Source organism: Phyllostomus hastatus, unplaced genomic scaffold (genome assembly GCF_019186645.2).
Source record: "Phyllostomus hastatus isolate PE091 unplaced genomic scaffold, TTU_PhHast_1.1 phas_contig_58, whole genome shotgun sequence".
Classification (NCBI taxonomy): Eukaryota; Metazoa; Chordata; class Mammalia; order Chiroptera; family Phyllostomidae; genus Phyllostomus; species Phyllostomus hastatus.
Genome location: NW_025333916.1, coordinates 6220333 through 6237618, shown reverse-complemented (window position 1 = coordinate 6237618; position 17286 = coordinate 6220333). Strand labels below are relative to the sequence as shown.

Genomic DNA, 17286 nt, shown 5'->3' with positions numbered 1-17286 from the left:
TGTATATATAAATGCACATTATTCTGGCAAGTGTATATTAATACATACATTTTATCAGATCATGTCACTGACCTAAATGAAACAACCAATTGAAAGTATACAGTGTACTTCCTGTTGTGAGAATTTAATAAATATCAGGTATCATGAAAGACAAGATTCAAACTCAAAAGGTTTATGAATAAATCCAATCATTTTTTTGGTGATACAAAAGTGTGCTTCCTCATAATATTGCCCTAGGGTGTAGGAGTGTGTTGGGAACTGCCCTGCCTGGTTTCAGGAGCTATAACCCCTCCATGGCTAAGGCTGAGTGAGAGACCTTCAGACTATAAGCCACTTAAGAGACAAAGCTTATCTCCCTGGCAGGGGCACAGCTTCTGCTCCTTTTACTTCACCCTGCCTGGTCCCCAATGCTTGATCAGTTAGCCAATTATGGGTAAGATTCCTCAAGGGAGGGACGACCTAAGACAGGCACAATCACAGGGGGCCCCCCAGGGAAGGATATGGGGGCTACAGAAAAAGGAGTAATGGACCCTTACCCCTCAGCTTTGACATAACCTGAGTCCTCATTCTGTCTGCAAGAAGTCTCCTAATCTCTTGGCTGCCTTACTTTCCCTGCCTTACTTAAGCCTGAAACAATGCTAGAGGTGGGTGCCACCCTGTGCTGGAAAGGGCAGGTCCCCTAGAGCAATCAAGCCTAAGAAAGAATGCATAAAATCCTATGAAACCTACTTTGCTAATACTCTCAATTTAAATAAGGGTCCAAGCAGGAAGTGAGTTTGTTCTTCAAAGTTTTACGACCCTATAGCCATCTGACCCTGACTCAAAATAGGCCCTCAGAGTTCTTTGAATGTTATCTATTGTTTAATCATTTCTGCCAGACAATGACTGGGAGCTTTACGTATACACTCTGTATTCCTGTGCAAATTGAATCCAATAAAAGCCTGTCAAGACAAGGGTCTGGGCGCTCTCCTCTTGAGAGAATGGCTGAGGGCCACCGAGGCTTGCTCTCCCCTTGAAAGAAAGCCATGCCGACCCTTTTCCTCCTCAAGACTAGGTAGTCTGTGTGAATTTGTCTCGTATCTCATCCGTAGCACTGTGGACGCTGGGGGCTGGTATCCATGGTAGGAGTGTGGGTAAGAGCAAATGGGAAAAACATTCAATTTCTTTATCTTCCAAAGCAAGGACATTTGAGCTGGGACTTATACAATTACAACTGGAGAATGGCTAAATAGACATTTAAAACCAAAGGAGTATTTAAATAGGCATAGTGATTTGAAAGAACAAGTTATCAGTCTGATTCAGGTAAAAAGAATCTCTCTCCTTTTGATTAGAGTGAACTTTTGTATCCTGATTTTACTTTTACCCAAGTAAGTTCTTTAAAACACTTTAAAAAAGTGGGGATGACTGGGGCTGGGGGGAGTGGTGGGGAGAAAATGGAGACAACTGTACTTGAACAACAATAAAAAAATGTGAAAAAAAATTTAGAAGCTTCTTCAATCAGGTAATTAAAGTTTCATTTTGAGGCTTTCATAAGAGTTTTTGTCCTTATAAACCTGAAAAACAAACCCCCAAAGACACTAAGTTAGACTTACCCTTTTAAGAACTTTATATTGGGACCCAGTTTACTGCTTTCAAATCTTCACCTCTTTGAACAAGTATTCACCATTAACGCTGAATTCAAAGGTGAACTCTATCATGCTAAAAATAAGATCCTTAAAAATGACATTCTCCCCTTGGAATGCAAGAATCTTTGCTTCGTTCTGTTAGTCTATACTTACACAACACAATGTCCAGGATATTTTAAGAATAAATGGTAAGTGTGTGCAAGGGTGCATGTGCATTTGAAGTGTGTACACGAAGGGCACATGCATGTGCAAAGGTGTAGATGTGTACAAAAGTGTGAGAGCACATGCATGCAAGGGTGTACAATACATGCCAAAATGTGTGTATACACACATGTGCATCTGAGTGTATCTGATAAGAAAGGGAGAAATAAAGTATATTGCTCCTGTATTTTCTACTCACTTTAAGAAATGTTCAAGGAAGGCAAAAGACAGGCTTCAGTGAAAACTGATGTCCTATGTCCATAAAGCAACCACAGTTCTATGAACTATCAACACACTCCCCAATCCTGTTCTGGAAAAAAATCTATATAGTAATCATTTCAAAGGGGCAGAGGCAATGTTACAGTGCTCATTTGATTTTGTTAATTAAAATATAAGAAACTTAAGAAAACAAAATATTACTACTCATATATATGTTGGCTTTAGATAGCCTTTATTTAAAAAGCATGAAAAATAATATCAGAAGAGATCAAAGTTGCCAGTATCTTCTATTTAAATTCATTTAATATTCTAGTATAACTGACATTGTAAAAGGATACCAAACCAACACAGTGATGACAGATCTCCAATTAAGTTGATGCAAAGCAACAACTAGAAAGCTCAAACTGAAATGCTGCCTAGTGTGCCATAACGTTACCCTTAAAGTGTAACAGTGTGTTATTTACCCAATGAATCAGAATTCTGTGTTCCAGAAACATCCTTGCAATCTATAGTCTATCCTTCTAAATCCCAACTGCAAAATTTATTTGATTCAGAACTTAATAAATTTTAAAATAAGGATGATTCCTGAAAAATACCATACAAAATTGAATATTATGCTTAAAATGTCATCACAGATAATCTTTGCCAGTCATTTCATTTGAAATAACATGTGAAATAGTAGCACATGTCTATGTAATATAATTGGGAATTCTGATTGGACACCAGGGACTTGAACGTTCAGGGTTGAGATACCTAAGCTGAAGCTAAAATCATGTATGCTGGCTTAAGTGACTTTATAATTTATTGGAAATTATAACTTGGTTCTTTTGCTTAAGTGAAGAATTTCACCATGAAAGGATTAGACATTATTTCTCAAAAGAAATACATAGAACATTCTTTCTGTCACATAAAAGTAGCAAATAACTTCTGTCCTATGATTCTATTAGCATTGTTAAGTAAGTATTGTATGTAACATAGACCACTTACTTTCATTAAAAGCATATTCAAATCCTTCCAAGGTATCAGGAAAATCAAGAGGTGGTTCATCTTTTTTCATTAGTTCATCCAAATCTATCCTAGATAATAAATCTGAAAAAAAGATAAGAAATTTACTTACATTCATTTTCACACTTAATAAGGACTACATTTTAAATTATTTTAAGTATTCTTTTGTTCTATTATATTACTTTTATATGTTAAGTCCCCAGAGTTCTATATTATAATGAAGTACAATATCAATATAACATAAGCACTTTCAAAATTATCATTCTCAAAATAATCACAAGTCAGATCCTATGTGCCACTACAGTAAGTTATTAACTTCTTCCCTTCGAAATATACAATTACTAACTGGACTTTATTAACATCCTTTTATTGTTTTACAAGTTTCAGATACTAATACGACTTTTAAAATGTCACTAAATTTTAAATATAAATAAAACTATTTATAGATAAGGAAATTTATAAATCTAACTGGTAGCAATATAGCTTATTTCATTTTAGGGGAAAATTACAATATTAAAATATGGTAACTGAATAATTTATCTAACACAAAGCAGTTTTTGTTCTTCACATCATTTGATTCTGTGTGATCAAAAAGTTGTCTACAATTTTTTTAATAAAGATTTTTTTGGAATAATTTTAGATTTATAGAAAAGTTGAAAGATAGTACAAATAGTACATGTATATCCTTTACTCAGTTTCTTCTATCATTAACATCCTACATTACAATGGTACATTTGTCAAAATGAAGAAATCAATGTTGGTACATGGCTATTAACTAAGCTCAGATATTATTATTCATCAGTTTTTCCATCATGTACTAAATTGTATATAGTCGTCATGTCTCCCCAGTTCTATGACAGTTTTTAGCCTTTGCTTCTTTTTCTATGATCTTAACTGTTTTGAGGGGTACTAATAAGGTATTTAGTAGAATGACCTTCAATTTAAATTTGTCTGTTTTGTGTGTGTGTGGGGGGGGGGTGGATTAGGCTAGGGTTATAAGTTTCTAAAAAGAATATCACAGACTGAACTACCCTTCTCATCACATCACTGGGATATAAAATTTCATGAGTTGGTTAAGACAGTGTTTGCCAGACTTTTTCATGATAAAGTTATTGTTTTTCCCTTTCCACAATCTATTCTTGTAAGTGACTAAGTCTAGCCCACTCTCAAAAACGGAGGGGAGGAATTATGTTCCACCTCCTAGAGTAGAGCACATTCACAAATATTACTTGTAATCCTTTACATGGAAGCTTTGCCTCTCTTCCACTTACATATTTAGTCAATCATTTATTTATATCAGTATGGACCCACAGATATTATTGTATACTTTGGGTTACAATGTACTACTACGTCATTTACTTTGTTGCTCAAATTGTGACACTGTTGGCCACTGTCAACTCTTTCACCTGACTCTCCGCTAGCTCTCATAACCCTTTGATATGCTTTCATCTTTTTTTTTTTGAGCATTTCCTTACTTTCTGCTACTACAAGATGCTCCAAGCTTACCTTATGTTTTCTCTCCCCAGCCCTAGAATCAGTCTGATCAGTCTGTCAGTGATCATTTAATGATCTATTTTGGCTTATATTATTTGTGAGGCAAAAATGCTCACTCTAAGTCTTCATACAGTTGTATAGAAACTCAGAAAAATAAAAATATAAATTTCAAATTCAGTTCCAAAAGATGATCTTTTTTAAAGTTTAAGTTTTGAGATTTTTCATTTTTAACACAAGTTCCCGATGAGAAAAAGCTCCTTGGATATGTAGTAAGGCACACCAGTCCCATTTTCTACAAAAGAAGTATCCCAGAATTAACACTATTTCTATTTCTCACAGGGATATAACCAATCCATCTGTATGGCTCATCAAAATATCTAGAGAAAAAATTAGTCTGTCTACCTCAATTCTCTAGTCTTTCTCTGTTGGAGACAAAGATAAGGCAACAAAAAACTTGTAAAAAAAATCATTGGCAGTCTTCAAACTGCTATATCAAATAAACCTCAATTTACACACTCAAAAAATATCATCTTCAACATACAAACACAAAAAAAATGTTTGTGAACTTTACGGTAAGAGGGAAATGTCACATAATATGCATACTGGGCTACAAAGCAGGTATATGCTGACAACTTTCTGACTCATTAGTAAAGTTCTCAACACCATGTAAATCTTCACAAAGCAGAGTAAAATCAGATTTTTTTCTATTTAACCTTTAAAAAAAATTTTTTATTGTTGTTCAATTACAGTTGTCCCCATCTTTCCCCTATTACTCTCCCCTGCCCTGCTCTACCCCTCAACCCTGCCTTGTCCTTGTCTATGGGTTCTTTATATACATGTTCCTTGACTTGACCTTTTCCCCCTTATTCCCCTCCCACCTCCCTGCTGGTTATTGTCAGTTTGTTCTTTATGTCCATGTCTCTGGTACTATTTTGCTTGCTTGTTTGTTTTGTTGATTAGGTTCCACTTATAGGTGAGATCATATGGTATTTGTCATGCACGCCTGCCTTATTTCACTTAGCATAATGCTCTGCAGTTCCATCCATGCTGTCACAAAGGGTAAAATATTTTAGTGGCAAAAATTGGCTTGGAGTAGCTAGAAGATTCTCATTTATCTCCTTCCAATGAGTTGAGGTCCTTTGGCAAAATCCAATTACTTCACTTTACAGTCACCTTCTACAGTTCAAAACTTAGAAATCTTGTCATCAGACACACAATATGTAAGCAGATGTATTATGTCTAATGGCCATATTCTCTTTCTATCAGGTCAGATCATAAAATGACACCTAACATCCATATATCAGTTTAAAGATTTCACTTACTTTACCTCATTCAATCATCACAACCCTATAAAGTAGTAGCACATATTATCATCTTTGCTGTCTTTCAGACAAGGAAATGAGCTCAAAGAAGTAAAATGGCTTGTCCAAACTTATACCTTATAAGTAAAGTGAACTTAGTAAAATAAATATGTTTCCCAGGGACTTTTGGCCAAGATGGAGGCGTAGATAGATACTCTGTGCCTCCTCACACAACCAAGATAGGGACAACAACAATTTAGAAACAGAATAACAACCAGAACTGACAGAAAACTGAACTGTATGGAAGTCGGACAACCAAGGAATTAAAATAGACATGTTCATCCAGACCGGTAGGAGGGGTGGAGTTGGGCAGCCGGAGAGGGGTCATGGAACAAAGAGTGTTGGGACTGGCATAAGGCATCCCGGGTGTGCAAGACCGCAGCAGGCGGACCCTGGGTGTGCAAGCTGTGGCTGGCAGACCCTGGCCAAGGGGTGGCAACCGGCAGACCCAGTGAGGCGGTGATTGTGAAGCAAGACACTGGGCACAATGCGGCTGGCTGACCAGGCAGTCCCAGGGTCCCAGCACCGGGAAATAAAGCCTCAGGGCACTCACTGAAAACACCTGTGGGGGGTTGAGGCACAGGGAGAGACTCCCAGACTCACAGGAGAGGTTGTTAGAAAGACCCACAGGGTGCACAGGCCCACCTACACGGGAATTAGTACCAGAGGGGCCAAGTTTGCTTGGGGGGAATGGTAGATTGGACTGAAGTCCGATGGAGAGCAGAGCAAGCGCTATTGTTCCCTCTCAGACCCCGCCCCCACATACAGCATCCCAACCCAGTGACTGGGTTGCCCCGCCCTGGCAAACACCTAAGGCTTCGCCCCTCATACTAACAGGCTGAACAAGTCCAAAAAAAAAAAAAAATGGCTCAAACAGAAGAACAAATGAAAGCCCCAGAACCAATACTTTTAAGCGATCGAGAGATAGCCAGCTTATCAGATGCTCAGTTCAAAAGACTGATGATCGGAATGCTCACAGAACTGGTTGACTTTGGTCGCAAATTAGATAAAAAAATGAAGACTACAATAAGTGAAATGAAGAAAAATGCACACAGAACCAATAGTGATGGGAAGAAAGCTGGGTCTCACATCAATGGAGTAGACCAGAAGGAAGAAAACAACACACAATCAGAAAAGAATGAGGAAAGAATGCATAATTCAAAAAACTGAGGAGAGGCTTAGGAACCTCCAGGACATCTTGAAACATTCCAACATCCGAATTATAGGGGTGCCAGAAGGAGAAGAGGAAGAACAACAAGTGGAAAAGTTATTTGAACAAATAATAAAGGAGAACGTCCCCAATCTGGCAAAAGAAATGGACTTCTAGGAAATCCAGGAAGCTCAGAGAGTCCCAAAGAAGTTGGACCCAAGGAGGAACACACCAAGTCACACATAATTACATTAGCCAAGGTAAAAATGAAGGAGAGAATCCTAGAAGCAGCAAGAGATAAGGAGACAGTAACCTACAAAGGAGTTCCCATCAGACTGTCAGCTGATTTCTCAAAAGAGACCTTGCAGGCAAGAAGGGGCTGGAAAGAAGTATTCCAAGTCATGAAAGGCAAGGACCCACATCCAAGATTGCTCTATCCAGCAAAGCTTTCATTTAGAATGGGAGGGGAGATAAAGTGCTTCTCAGTTAAGGCCAAGTTAAAGGAGTTCATCATCACCAAGCCCTTATTATATGAAATGTTAAAGGGACTTATCTAAGAAAAAGAAGATAAGAAAAAGAAGATAAAAAACACGTATAGTAAAATGACGGCAAACTCACAATTATTAACAACCACACCTACAACAAAAAACAAAAGCAAACTAAGCAAACAAAGAGAACAGGAACAGAACCACAGGAATGGAGATTACATGGAGGGTTAGCAACAGGGAAGTGGGAGGAGAAGAGATGGGGAAAAGATATAGACAACAAGTAGCATGGAATAGGTAGAAAATAGACAGGGGGAGGGCAGGAATGGTGTGGGAAATGTAGAAGCTAAAGAACTTATGACACATGGACATGAACTAAAGGGGGGGAATGTGGGTGGGAGAGGGTGTGCAGGGTAGAGGGGAATGAAGGGGAGTAATGGGACAACTGTAATCGCATAATCAATAAAATAGATTTTTAAAAAAGAAAAAAATAAATGTTTCCCAATACCCAACTCAGTGTTCTTTCAAAATTAACACATTTATTCTATGTGCCATATCAACCCTGAAAGATTCTGTTCCCTCTGTTTATTACCTTGTAAAGAATAAATAGTTATAAATACAGAAATATGGTTTTATCTTGCTCAAAATGTTCCTTTCCTTTAAATGATAAAAAGAACAACTAAATAAATAGGCATTCCTCAAACTTCTCTTTCAACTAGAGAACCAGATATAGGTTTTTTAAAAAAAAATTTCATTAGCATTAAGGAAACATGTAGAAATTGTGAGAGATTATTTTTCTGCTTTTTAATAGGAAAGCAATACTGTATAACCATAGTTTACACACAGAGACTGGGTTCCAAAGGCACTGAATTAGGTAAAACTCAAGAATAATGTAACATTTACATTGAAAAATCCCTTTAGTACCTATAAAATACAGTACAACTAAATCCATAAAAACCTAAACATGCATCAGATGTGACACACTCTCCCCTCCCCCAATTCATACCTCTGGTGATTAGTGATTCAGAAACCAGAACTCTAAACTTCAACCAAGCATATGCAATACCTGGATAAAAATACCATTTGATACATAAAAGAATTGAAAACAGAGACTCATCAGATATTTGTACAACCATGTTCACAGAAGCATTATTCACAATAGCCAAAAGGTAGAAACAAACCAGGATGAATGGTGTGGTGATTAATTTTATGTGTCAACTTCATGGGGCCATGGGGCCCCCACGTATTTGGTTAAACATTATTCTAAGTATGTCTGTGAAGGTGTCTCTGAGTGAGATTGGCATTTGAATCCGTAGACTGAGTAAAGCAAATTACCTTTCTCCCACATAGAAGACCCTCATCTGATCCAATGAAGGTCTGAAGAGAGTAAAAATTTATACAAACAGAAATCCAGGAAATAGGTAGGAGAATGGATATTAAGGGATAATAGTGGAAGGAACAATCATGGCATATTTATTGATAAAGGCTCACCAAGTACAGATACTATATTTAAAGTTGTAACTTGGGGAGTTAGGAAGGGTTCTGGTTGGCTGGAACAGAGACCAAAGGGTGGCCCATAGTGAGTGAATTTGCTTTGGTTTAATGCAAAGGAAGTGATTCAAAGGTTTAGGGAGATACAAATGTTAAGAGTGGATCTGTCCACTCTTAGGTGGATTGAAGACCTACTCACCTACCCTGGGAGGGTCCAGAAGACATACCTTTCACCACTATGAGAAATAAATTTATGTGGAGAACTCATGCATCCTTAAACAGCTCTGTGGTGGCCCTTCTCTTATGCTAGACCTTACAGTGGGAACTACAGTCACTGAATTAAGAAATCTAAATGCAGTGGGGGTAAGTGGTTCCTAGGGTGGTAGCAGACAACAGGGAACACTCGACCACCAAAGGCAAGGTGGGCATGGTTACCACAATGGGTAGCAAGTCAAAGCAGCGATCAGAAGTCTGATTAACGCAGACCGTGGCAATGGCTAGTTGAGCATGTTGTTCCTAGAAATAAGACAGGAAGCCTACTAAATTCTTACTTGATATATATAAGCAGAAAAGTTCTATGTTAAATGAACAAACGTCAAAACTGAATCAAAAACAGTCACAATCATTCCCAGACTTAAGCAAGCTTACAGATCCAGAGCATCTTGGGAGAAGGAGAGGCCAAAACTCCTTAAGGAATGACCCAGGTACACTGCCAAATATTACAGTTATGCTTTCTCCCATCCTTCCCCAAAGGGACCTATGGCCTTTTACCAGGGTAACAGCATTGGGGAAAATGGAATCAGACCTTTCAGAGACTTGCAGACACTGGCTCTGAAATGAAACTGATTCCAGGAAACCCAAAAGGTCATTATGGTTCATCAGTCAGAGTAGGGGCTTATGGCAGACAGGTGTTCAATGGAGTTTTAGCTCAGAATCATCTCACAGTGGGTTTCTGAACCCATTCTGTGGTTATTTCCCCAGTTCATTATTTGCTAGAATCCCCACATTGGTTCCCTGACCTGTGGAATGAAGGCTATTGTAGTAAAGAACAAGTGAAAGCCCCCCAAACTGCCTTTACCTAGGAAAATAGTAACCGAAAAGAAATATGGCATTCCTGGCATTGCAGTGATTTCTGTCACCGAGGACCTGAAGGATGCAAGCGTGGTGATTCCTACTACATCCCCACTCTATTCACCTATCTGAAATGTCCAGAAGACAGATGCTGGAACTTGGAGAATGACAGTGGATTATCATTAAGCTTAACCCAGTGGTGACTCTAAATGTAGCTGCTATACTAGATGTAATTTCATTGCTTGAGCAAATTAATGCATCCCCTGGTACCTGGTAAGGAGGCACTGATCTGGCAAATGCCTTTTTCTCCATCGCTGTCAATAAAACGCACTAGAAGCAGTTTGCTTTCAGCTAGCAAGGCCAGAGACACACTTTCGCTGTCCTACCTCAGGGATATATTGACTCTCCCGCCTAAGTCATAATTTAGTTTGCTTGATCTTGATTGCCTTTCCCTTCCATATGGTATCACTCTGATCCAATACGTTATACTGATTGGGCCTAGTAAGCAAGAAGTAACAGCCATCTAGACGTATTGGCAAGACACCTGCGTGTCAGAGGGTGAGAAATAAATCTCACAAAAATTCAGGGGCTTTCTACTCCAGTGTAATTTCTAGGGGGCCAATGATGTGGGCCATGTCAAGTTATCTTTGCTAAGGCGAAGGGTAAGTTCCTGTAATGGGCTTTTCCTACCAACAAAAAAGAGGCACAATGACTGAAAGTGGGGAGGTTTCTTTGGATGCTGGAGGCAACATAGTCCTCATTTGGATGTGTTACTCTGGCCCATTTATCCAGAATGTTACTACTTTTGAGTGGTGCCTAGAACAAAAGAAAGCTCTGCAGCTGTATATGGTACTTTGCTACTTGAACCACATAATCTCCCAGATTCAGTGGTGCTAATGGCAGAGAGGGATGCTGTTTGGAATCTTTGGCAGGCCCCTCTAGATGAATCAAACACAGGACCTTAGGATGTTGGAGCAAAGCCCTGCCATACATTGCAGATAACTACTCTGTTTTTAAGAAACAGCTGTTAGTCTGCTTCTGGGCCTTTGTAGAGATGAACATTTAATCATGGGCTACCAGGTTATTGTGTAATGTTAGCTGCCCATCATGAATGTGGTATTAGCTGACCCAACAAGTCATAAAGTTAGGTGTATACTAACAGCACTCCATCATCATATAGAAGTGGTATATACGGGATCAGGCCTGGGCAGGCCCTAAAGGCAAAACTAAGTTAAATGAAGAAGTAGCCCAAATGGTCTTCACTCCTACCGCACTGCCTATTATCTACCAGCATGAACTCTACATGGGGAGTTCCTATCATGAGTTGAGTTCCTATCCGAACTCAGGTCTGCTTATAGATAGTTCTGCAATATATTCAAGCACACTCAAAAGTGGACAGACAGGTGAAGCACTAGAGCCCTTTTCTGGGGCATCCCTAAATGATGGCTATAAATGGAAATCCTCCCATTGAGCAGAACTGAGAGCAGTGTACCTGGCTGTTAAGTTTTCTGGAAAGAGATATGGCCAGACATGTGATTATATATTGATTCACGGGCTGTGGCCAATGGATTGGCTGGATGGTAAGGGACTTGGAATGAACATAATTGGAAAAATGGTGACAAGGAATTATAGAGAAGTGGTATGTGAAAAGACCCCTCTGAATAGTCAACAAATGTGAAGATATTTGTTTCCCAAATAAAGGTTCAATAAAATATTTTAATAATCAAGTGGATAGGGTGACCCATTCTGTGAACACCAGTAAGCCTCTTTCCCTGTCATAGTCAGAGTCAAAAATGACTATTTTACCACTGACCTACAAAGAAAGAATGTCCACGCTGACTCTTCTTACTAATTATAGTACTAGAAGGCTCACTCAGCAAAAAAAGAAAAAAAGAAAGAAAGGCATATAGATTAGAAAGAAAGAAACAAAACTGTCTAACTTGTAAATGACATGATACAAGAAAATCCCAAGGAATCTACCAAAACAAATCCTAGAACTAATAAGTAACAACAGCAAAGTCATAGGATGTAGTATCAACACACAAAACTTGACTGTATTTCCATAAGCTATCAGTAAAAATGTGGCAACTGAAATTAAAACACAATTTACAATTTAAAAAATTAAAATTTAAGTATAAATCTAATAGCAATGCAAAAAAATACAAAATGCTGATAAAAAAACAAAGATCTGAATAAATTGAGAGACATACCATGTTAATGGATTGGAAGACAATACTGTGCAGATGTCAATTCTCCCCATATTCATCTATAGTTTTAAACATAATTCTGATCCAAATCTAAACAAAAAAATCTTTTACAGATATAAACCATTTTACTCTAAAATTCACAAAAGAAGGCAATGGATCTACAACAGCTAAACAATTTTGAGAAAGAATAAATTGGAATGGATAATTCTACCCAATTATAAAACTTACTACATAGGACAGTAATCACGAGTGTGGTACTGGAGAGGAAATAGAAAAAGACCCATGGAACAGAAAGGAGAGCCACAAAACAAGCCCACTGGAATACACCCAACTCATTTTTGACAAAGGCCAGACAGTAACTCAACAGTGGAAAGAATCTTTTTTACAAATGGTCCTGGCACAATTGGATATCAATGAGCAAAAAAATAAATAATAATTACACATTGACTTAAGTCTCACTCCTTAGGTAAAAATTAACTCAAAATAAATGAATATCTTAAATACAAAGTCTAAAGCTAAAAAAACATAGGAGAAAATCTTCATAGGCCAAAAGTTCTTAAGACAGGGCACTTAAGGCATAATTCATAAAAGAAAAAAATGGCAAATCAGACTGTTTTAGGTATAAATTTTTATTTTCCTATGCATTTGCCATTTTATCTTCTAATATTTCTAATTTTACTTCTTCATCACAAGCTCATGTGTACTAAGCCTTCTTATTCATATTGCAGTGATGAAGAAAAAGTTTCAGTTAACCAACTTGCAGAAAAACTTGAGTTTAAATCCAAATAGTTCCATCTTTAGAATCCTACCCATACTCTTTTAATGTCACCATACTACTTCCAAAATCCAGAAAATCAATCTGAACTCTTGTATATGCTTGTGGAATTATAGATTGGAACAACAACTTGAGAGACCAAATTTTCACATTATCACATAAAGTTGAAGCTGCTCAAAATCTATTGAGGTGTAAACCAAAAGAGTCTGTTTAGATAGAAAACGACAGACATTCCTTGTCCTCTCTCCTATGTTAACCATTTTTCTGAGTGTACTGATCTTTCGCAGCAGCACACAAGCATTCACTAAAACCTTCCATAGGGTTGTCTAGCGCTGTCTCCAATTTCTCTATTCCTGGTCTCTACTCAAGTTCTCCAATATGCTTTCATTTTCAACAATTCACTGAAACCGGTTTTTGTGAAGATCAATTCACAAACTGTCAAATCCAAAAGTAAATTCTCAGTTCTCATCTAACCTGACTCATGATCATGATTAATTATTCCCATTTTCCTCATCTGATGTTCAGGATCTCTCTTGCTCCTAGTTTTCAGCCTATCTTAGTAGAAATTCATTTTCAGCCTCTGTAGCTGGTTCCTTCTTATCGTCTTGACCTTAAGATTGAGATGCCCCAAGGCTCAATCTGCAGATATCTTCTCTTTTCTGGCTACATTGACATCCTGGTGATCTCAATTACGGCCATAACTTTAAATATTACTTCTATACTAATGATTCCTCAAATGATTATTTCCCAAACTCTACACTCTACCTCTGCACCTTAATGTTTAACGGGCATCTCAGTTTAATATTTAATACATCTAAAAGCTAACTCTTGTTTTCCACTACAACCACCACTGCAACCTACTTTATCCAGTTTTCTTAATCCAATTAATGGCACCTATCTTAGACCAAGAACCTTCAAAGTTATCTTAGTTGTTTTTTTTAACATCTGCACTGTTGGTGGGAATGCAGATGGTCGAAAGTAGTATGGCGTTACCTCAAAAAATTAAAAATGGAACTGCTTTATGATCCAGTGATCTCACTTCTGGGAATTTACCCAAAGAACGCCTAAACACTAATTTGAAAGAACATAAGCACCCCTATATTCATTGCAGTGTTATTTACAAGCACCGAGATTTGGAAGCAGCCCAAGTGTCCATCAGTATATGAGTGGATAAAACAACCAGGGTATATTTACACAATGGAATACTACTTAGTCATAAAAAAGAAGAAACTTTTACCCTTTGTGATAGCATGGATTGACCTGGAGAACATTATGCTAAGTGAAACAAGCCAATCAGCACTGGTTGGTATGGCTCAGTGGATTGAGTGTCAGCCTGAGAACCAAAAAGTCACCAGTTTGATTCCCAGTCAGGGCACATGCCTGGATTGTGGACCAGGTCCCCAGTTGGGGGCATGTGGATGTTTCTCTCCCACATTGATGTTTCTCTCCCTCTCTTTTTCCTTCTCTTCCCCTCTCTCTAAAATAAGTAAATAAAATCTGAAAGAAAGAAGGGAGGAAGAAAGGAGGAAAAGAAAAAGCCAGTCATCCTTCAAAACATAACCAGAATCTGTCCATTCTTTATCATCCCTCCTGCTACCTCCCTAGACCCAGACATCATATTTGTGAGGAGAAAGCAATGCTCTTAGGCATTTTCCATTTTTGTAGGTAAGAACTAGTTACACCATCCTTTTTGATAGATTATTTGCTCTAAAAGCAGGGACATAGCTAGCTACACTGAGCTAAGAAACTGGATGCTTTATCCATATATGCTTTAGGCTTTTATGAAAAAAGATAGAAGGTAGTAAGAGAGATTCTTGAGATATTGTTATTAGCCAGCCTGGCACAGCAGGGTAGGGCAGCAGCTAGGAATTCACAGAAGTGGCCATAGCTAAGACAGTCTGGTACGTATTCAGCCAGGGTATCTCCTAAAAGCATACTAAAGACCAGATAGACTCTATGCTGAATCAAATAAAAGAGACTTTTATCATCGGGCATATTTGGCATCTTGACTTTTATAAAACCCATAAGATAATTTTTCCACCATAAAGGAAAGTAACTGTGAGATCTTGCACAAGTTACTTAGATAATCTGATCTTAGGCAAGTCCCTAGGTGGGTAGACTGGAATATGATAATAAAGAAACCTTACAGGTCTGTAATGAGTATTTCTTTTAGGAGTAAAATTACTTTAGATTGTAGGTTTTTAATGTCTAGAACTCAAAATTCCCAAAGAATGTCTAAGGCAGATTCCTTCTGAGGTGTTAACATGAAGGGCCTCTCATAACATATCCCTAGTGCCAATGCCACAAAGATAAAATGCAGTTAGGCAGATCACTATCCTAAACTATTATGACATTGCAATCAACAAAAATATGATAAGGGCACTATCTACAGTGTCTTGCCATATATTTATATAGCCTTGAATTTAAAAAAGCATTAAGAATTCTTATAGCTGTAAAAATACATTATTATACAATTTACTTACTAAATATAGACTGTCGCTCAGACACTGAGATAGTTACTGTGAGGGGCAGAAATAATTACAAATAGATTAAGTACTATTTTTATTTTAGAACTGAAATAACTGGAGGTCACCTAAATATTCCTATACTGTTGTCAGGCACAATGAAAGTATCCTAAAAAAAAACAAATTAAGTATGTACCTTTCAGTGCTGTGGTCTTTTCTTTTTCATCTGGACCTCCCTGCTGGATTTGTGCCATGTTTATCCAAATTGGGTACAAAATTAAAAAGCTCAAGGAAATAGACATCAATCTTCAGAAGACAGTCTAGAATGAATGAAAGCAATAAATTAAGCTTTACTCAATCCTACTTACTCCATGAGAACTTTGTTGATCCTCCCACTTGGGATTAATCTATCCATCCTGACTTCCCACTGAACTTTGTTGATGTCTATATTATAATACATATTGAAGCCTGCCTTGCACTGTAGTTATTTATATATTTGTCTGGATCAGCTAACAGAATATCAGCCCCAGGACAAAGGCATCAAGTTTCCTCATCCTTGTATCTTTCATGTCACCAAACATAGTACCTTATAGTACATACAGTTCCCAATGTTGCTAAATTGAATTCAGCAAAACTTACTATTTAGGTTTAGTTCTTTTTTTTTTAAGATTTTATTTATTTATTTTTTAAAGAGGGAAGGGAGGGAGAGAGAGAGAGAGAAATATCAATGTGTGGTTGCTGGGGGCTATGGCCTGCAACCCAAGCATGTGCCCTGACTGGGAATCGAACCTGCGATACTTTGGTTTGCAGCCCACGCTCAATCCACTGAGCTATGCCAGCCAGGGAAGTATTTAGGTTTAGTTCTTTATTATCTAATTAAAAAACATTCCCTCCCTGGCTGGCATAGCTCAGTGGATTGAGCGTGGGCTGCGAACCAAAGTGTCGCAGGTTCAATTCCCAGTCAGGGTACATGCCTGGGTTGCAGGCCATGACCCCCAGCAACCGCACATTGATATTTCTCTCTCTCTCTCTCTCCCTTCCCTCTCTAAAAAAATAAGTAAATAAATCTTAAAAAAAAATTAAACCCATTTCATAAAAAAAAATTCCCAAGTAGTTTCAAAAACTTTAAATTTCTTTTAAAATAAATTGTAAGATATGCCATTTACAAGGTCAGAATTTCTTCTCCTGGAATTTCTTCTCTGGAACACACAGACATTAGAAGGAAAAAAGTACATAAATATAAAAAGTAGCTATAAATTACCTCTAATGTAATTCAAAACATAACTTTAAAGAAAGAAATTAGCCCTTTTGACAATGAAATTATGGGAACAACCACAGTAACCTTCGATAGACGATTGGATAAAGAAGATGTGGTACATATACATAATGGAATATAACTCAGCCATAAGGAAAAATGAAATACTGCTATTTGCAACAGTGTACCTTGAAAATATTATGCTAGGCAAAATAAGTCAGTCAGAAAAATCTAAGCACAATGACTGGTGTGGCTCACTGGTCAACCGCAAACCAAAAGGTCACCAGTTCGATTCCTAGTCAGGGCACAGGGTTGCAGGCCAGATCCCTGGTTGAAGGCCTGGCAACTGACTGATGTTTCTCTTGCATATCAATGCTTCTCTCCCTTACTTCCCCTCTCTCTAAAATAAATTAAAAAGAAAGAAAAAGAAAAAGCCAAGAACCATATGATTTCAATCCTATGCGGGATATAAAACTGAAAAT

General features: G+C 37.7%; 1 protein-coding gene across 4 annotated transcripts in view; it reads right to left on the bottom strand.

Moving 5' to 3' along the window:
- The window catches only part of FAM172A (family with sequence similarity 172 member A), a 414546-nt gene that overhangs the window by 369157 nt on the left and 28103 nt on the right, over positions 1 to 17286 (bottom strand). For 3 of the 4 annotated variants that reach the window (XM_045847842.1, XM_045847843.1, XM_045847844.1), the window contains exons 2-3: positions 15746 to 15869; positions 3033 to 3134 (exon numbers count right to left, since the gene is read on the bottom strand). In XM_045847842.1, the coding sequence (XP_045703798.1) occupies positions 3033 to 3134; positions 15746 to 15851 (208 nt within the window). In that variant the 5' untranslated portion in view covers positions 15852 to 15869. The remainder of the gene's footprint in view (positions 1 to 3032; positions 3135 to 15745; positions 15870 to 17286) is intronic. The other variant, XM_045847845.1, reaches the window with a different exon arrangement.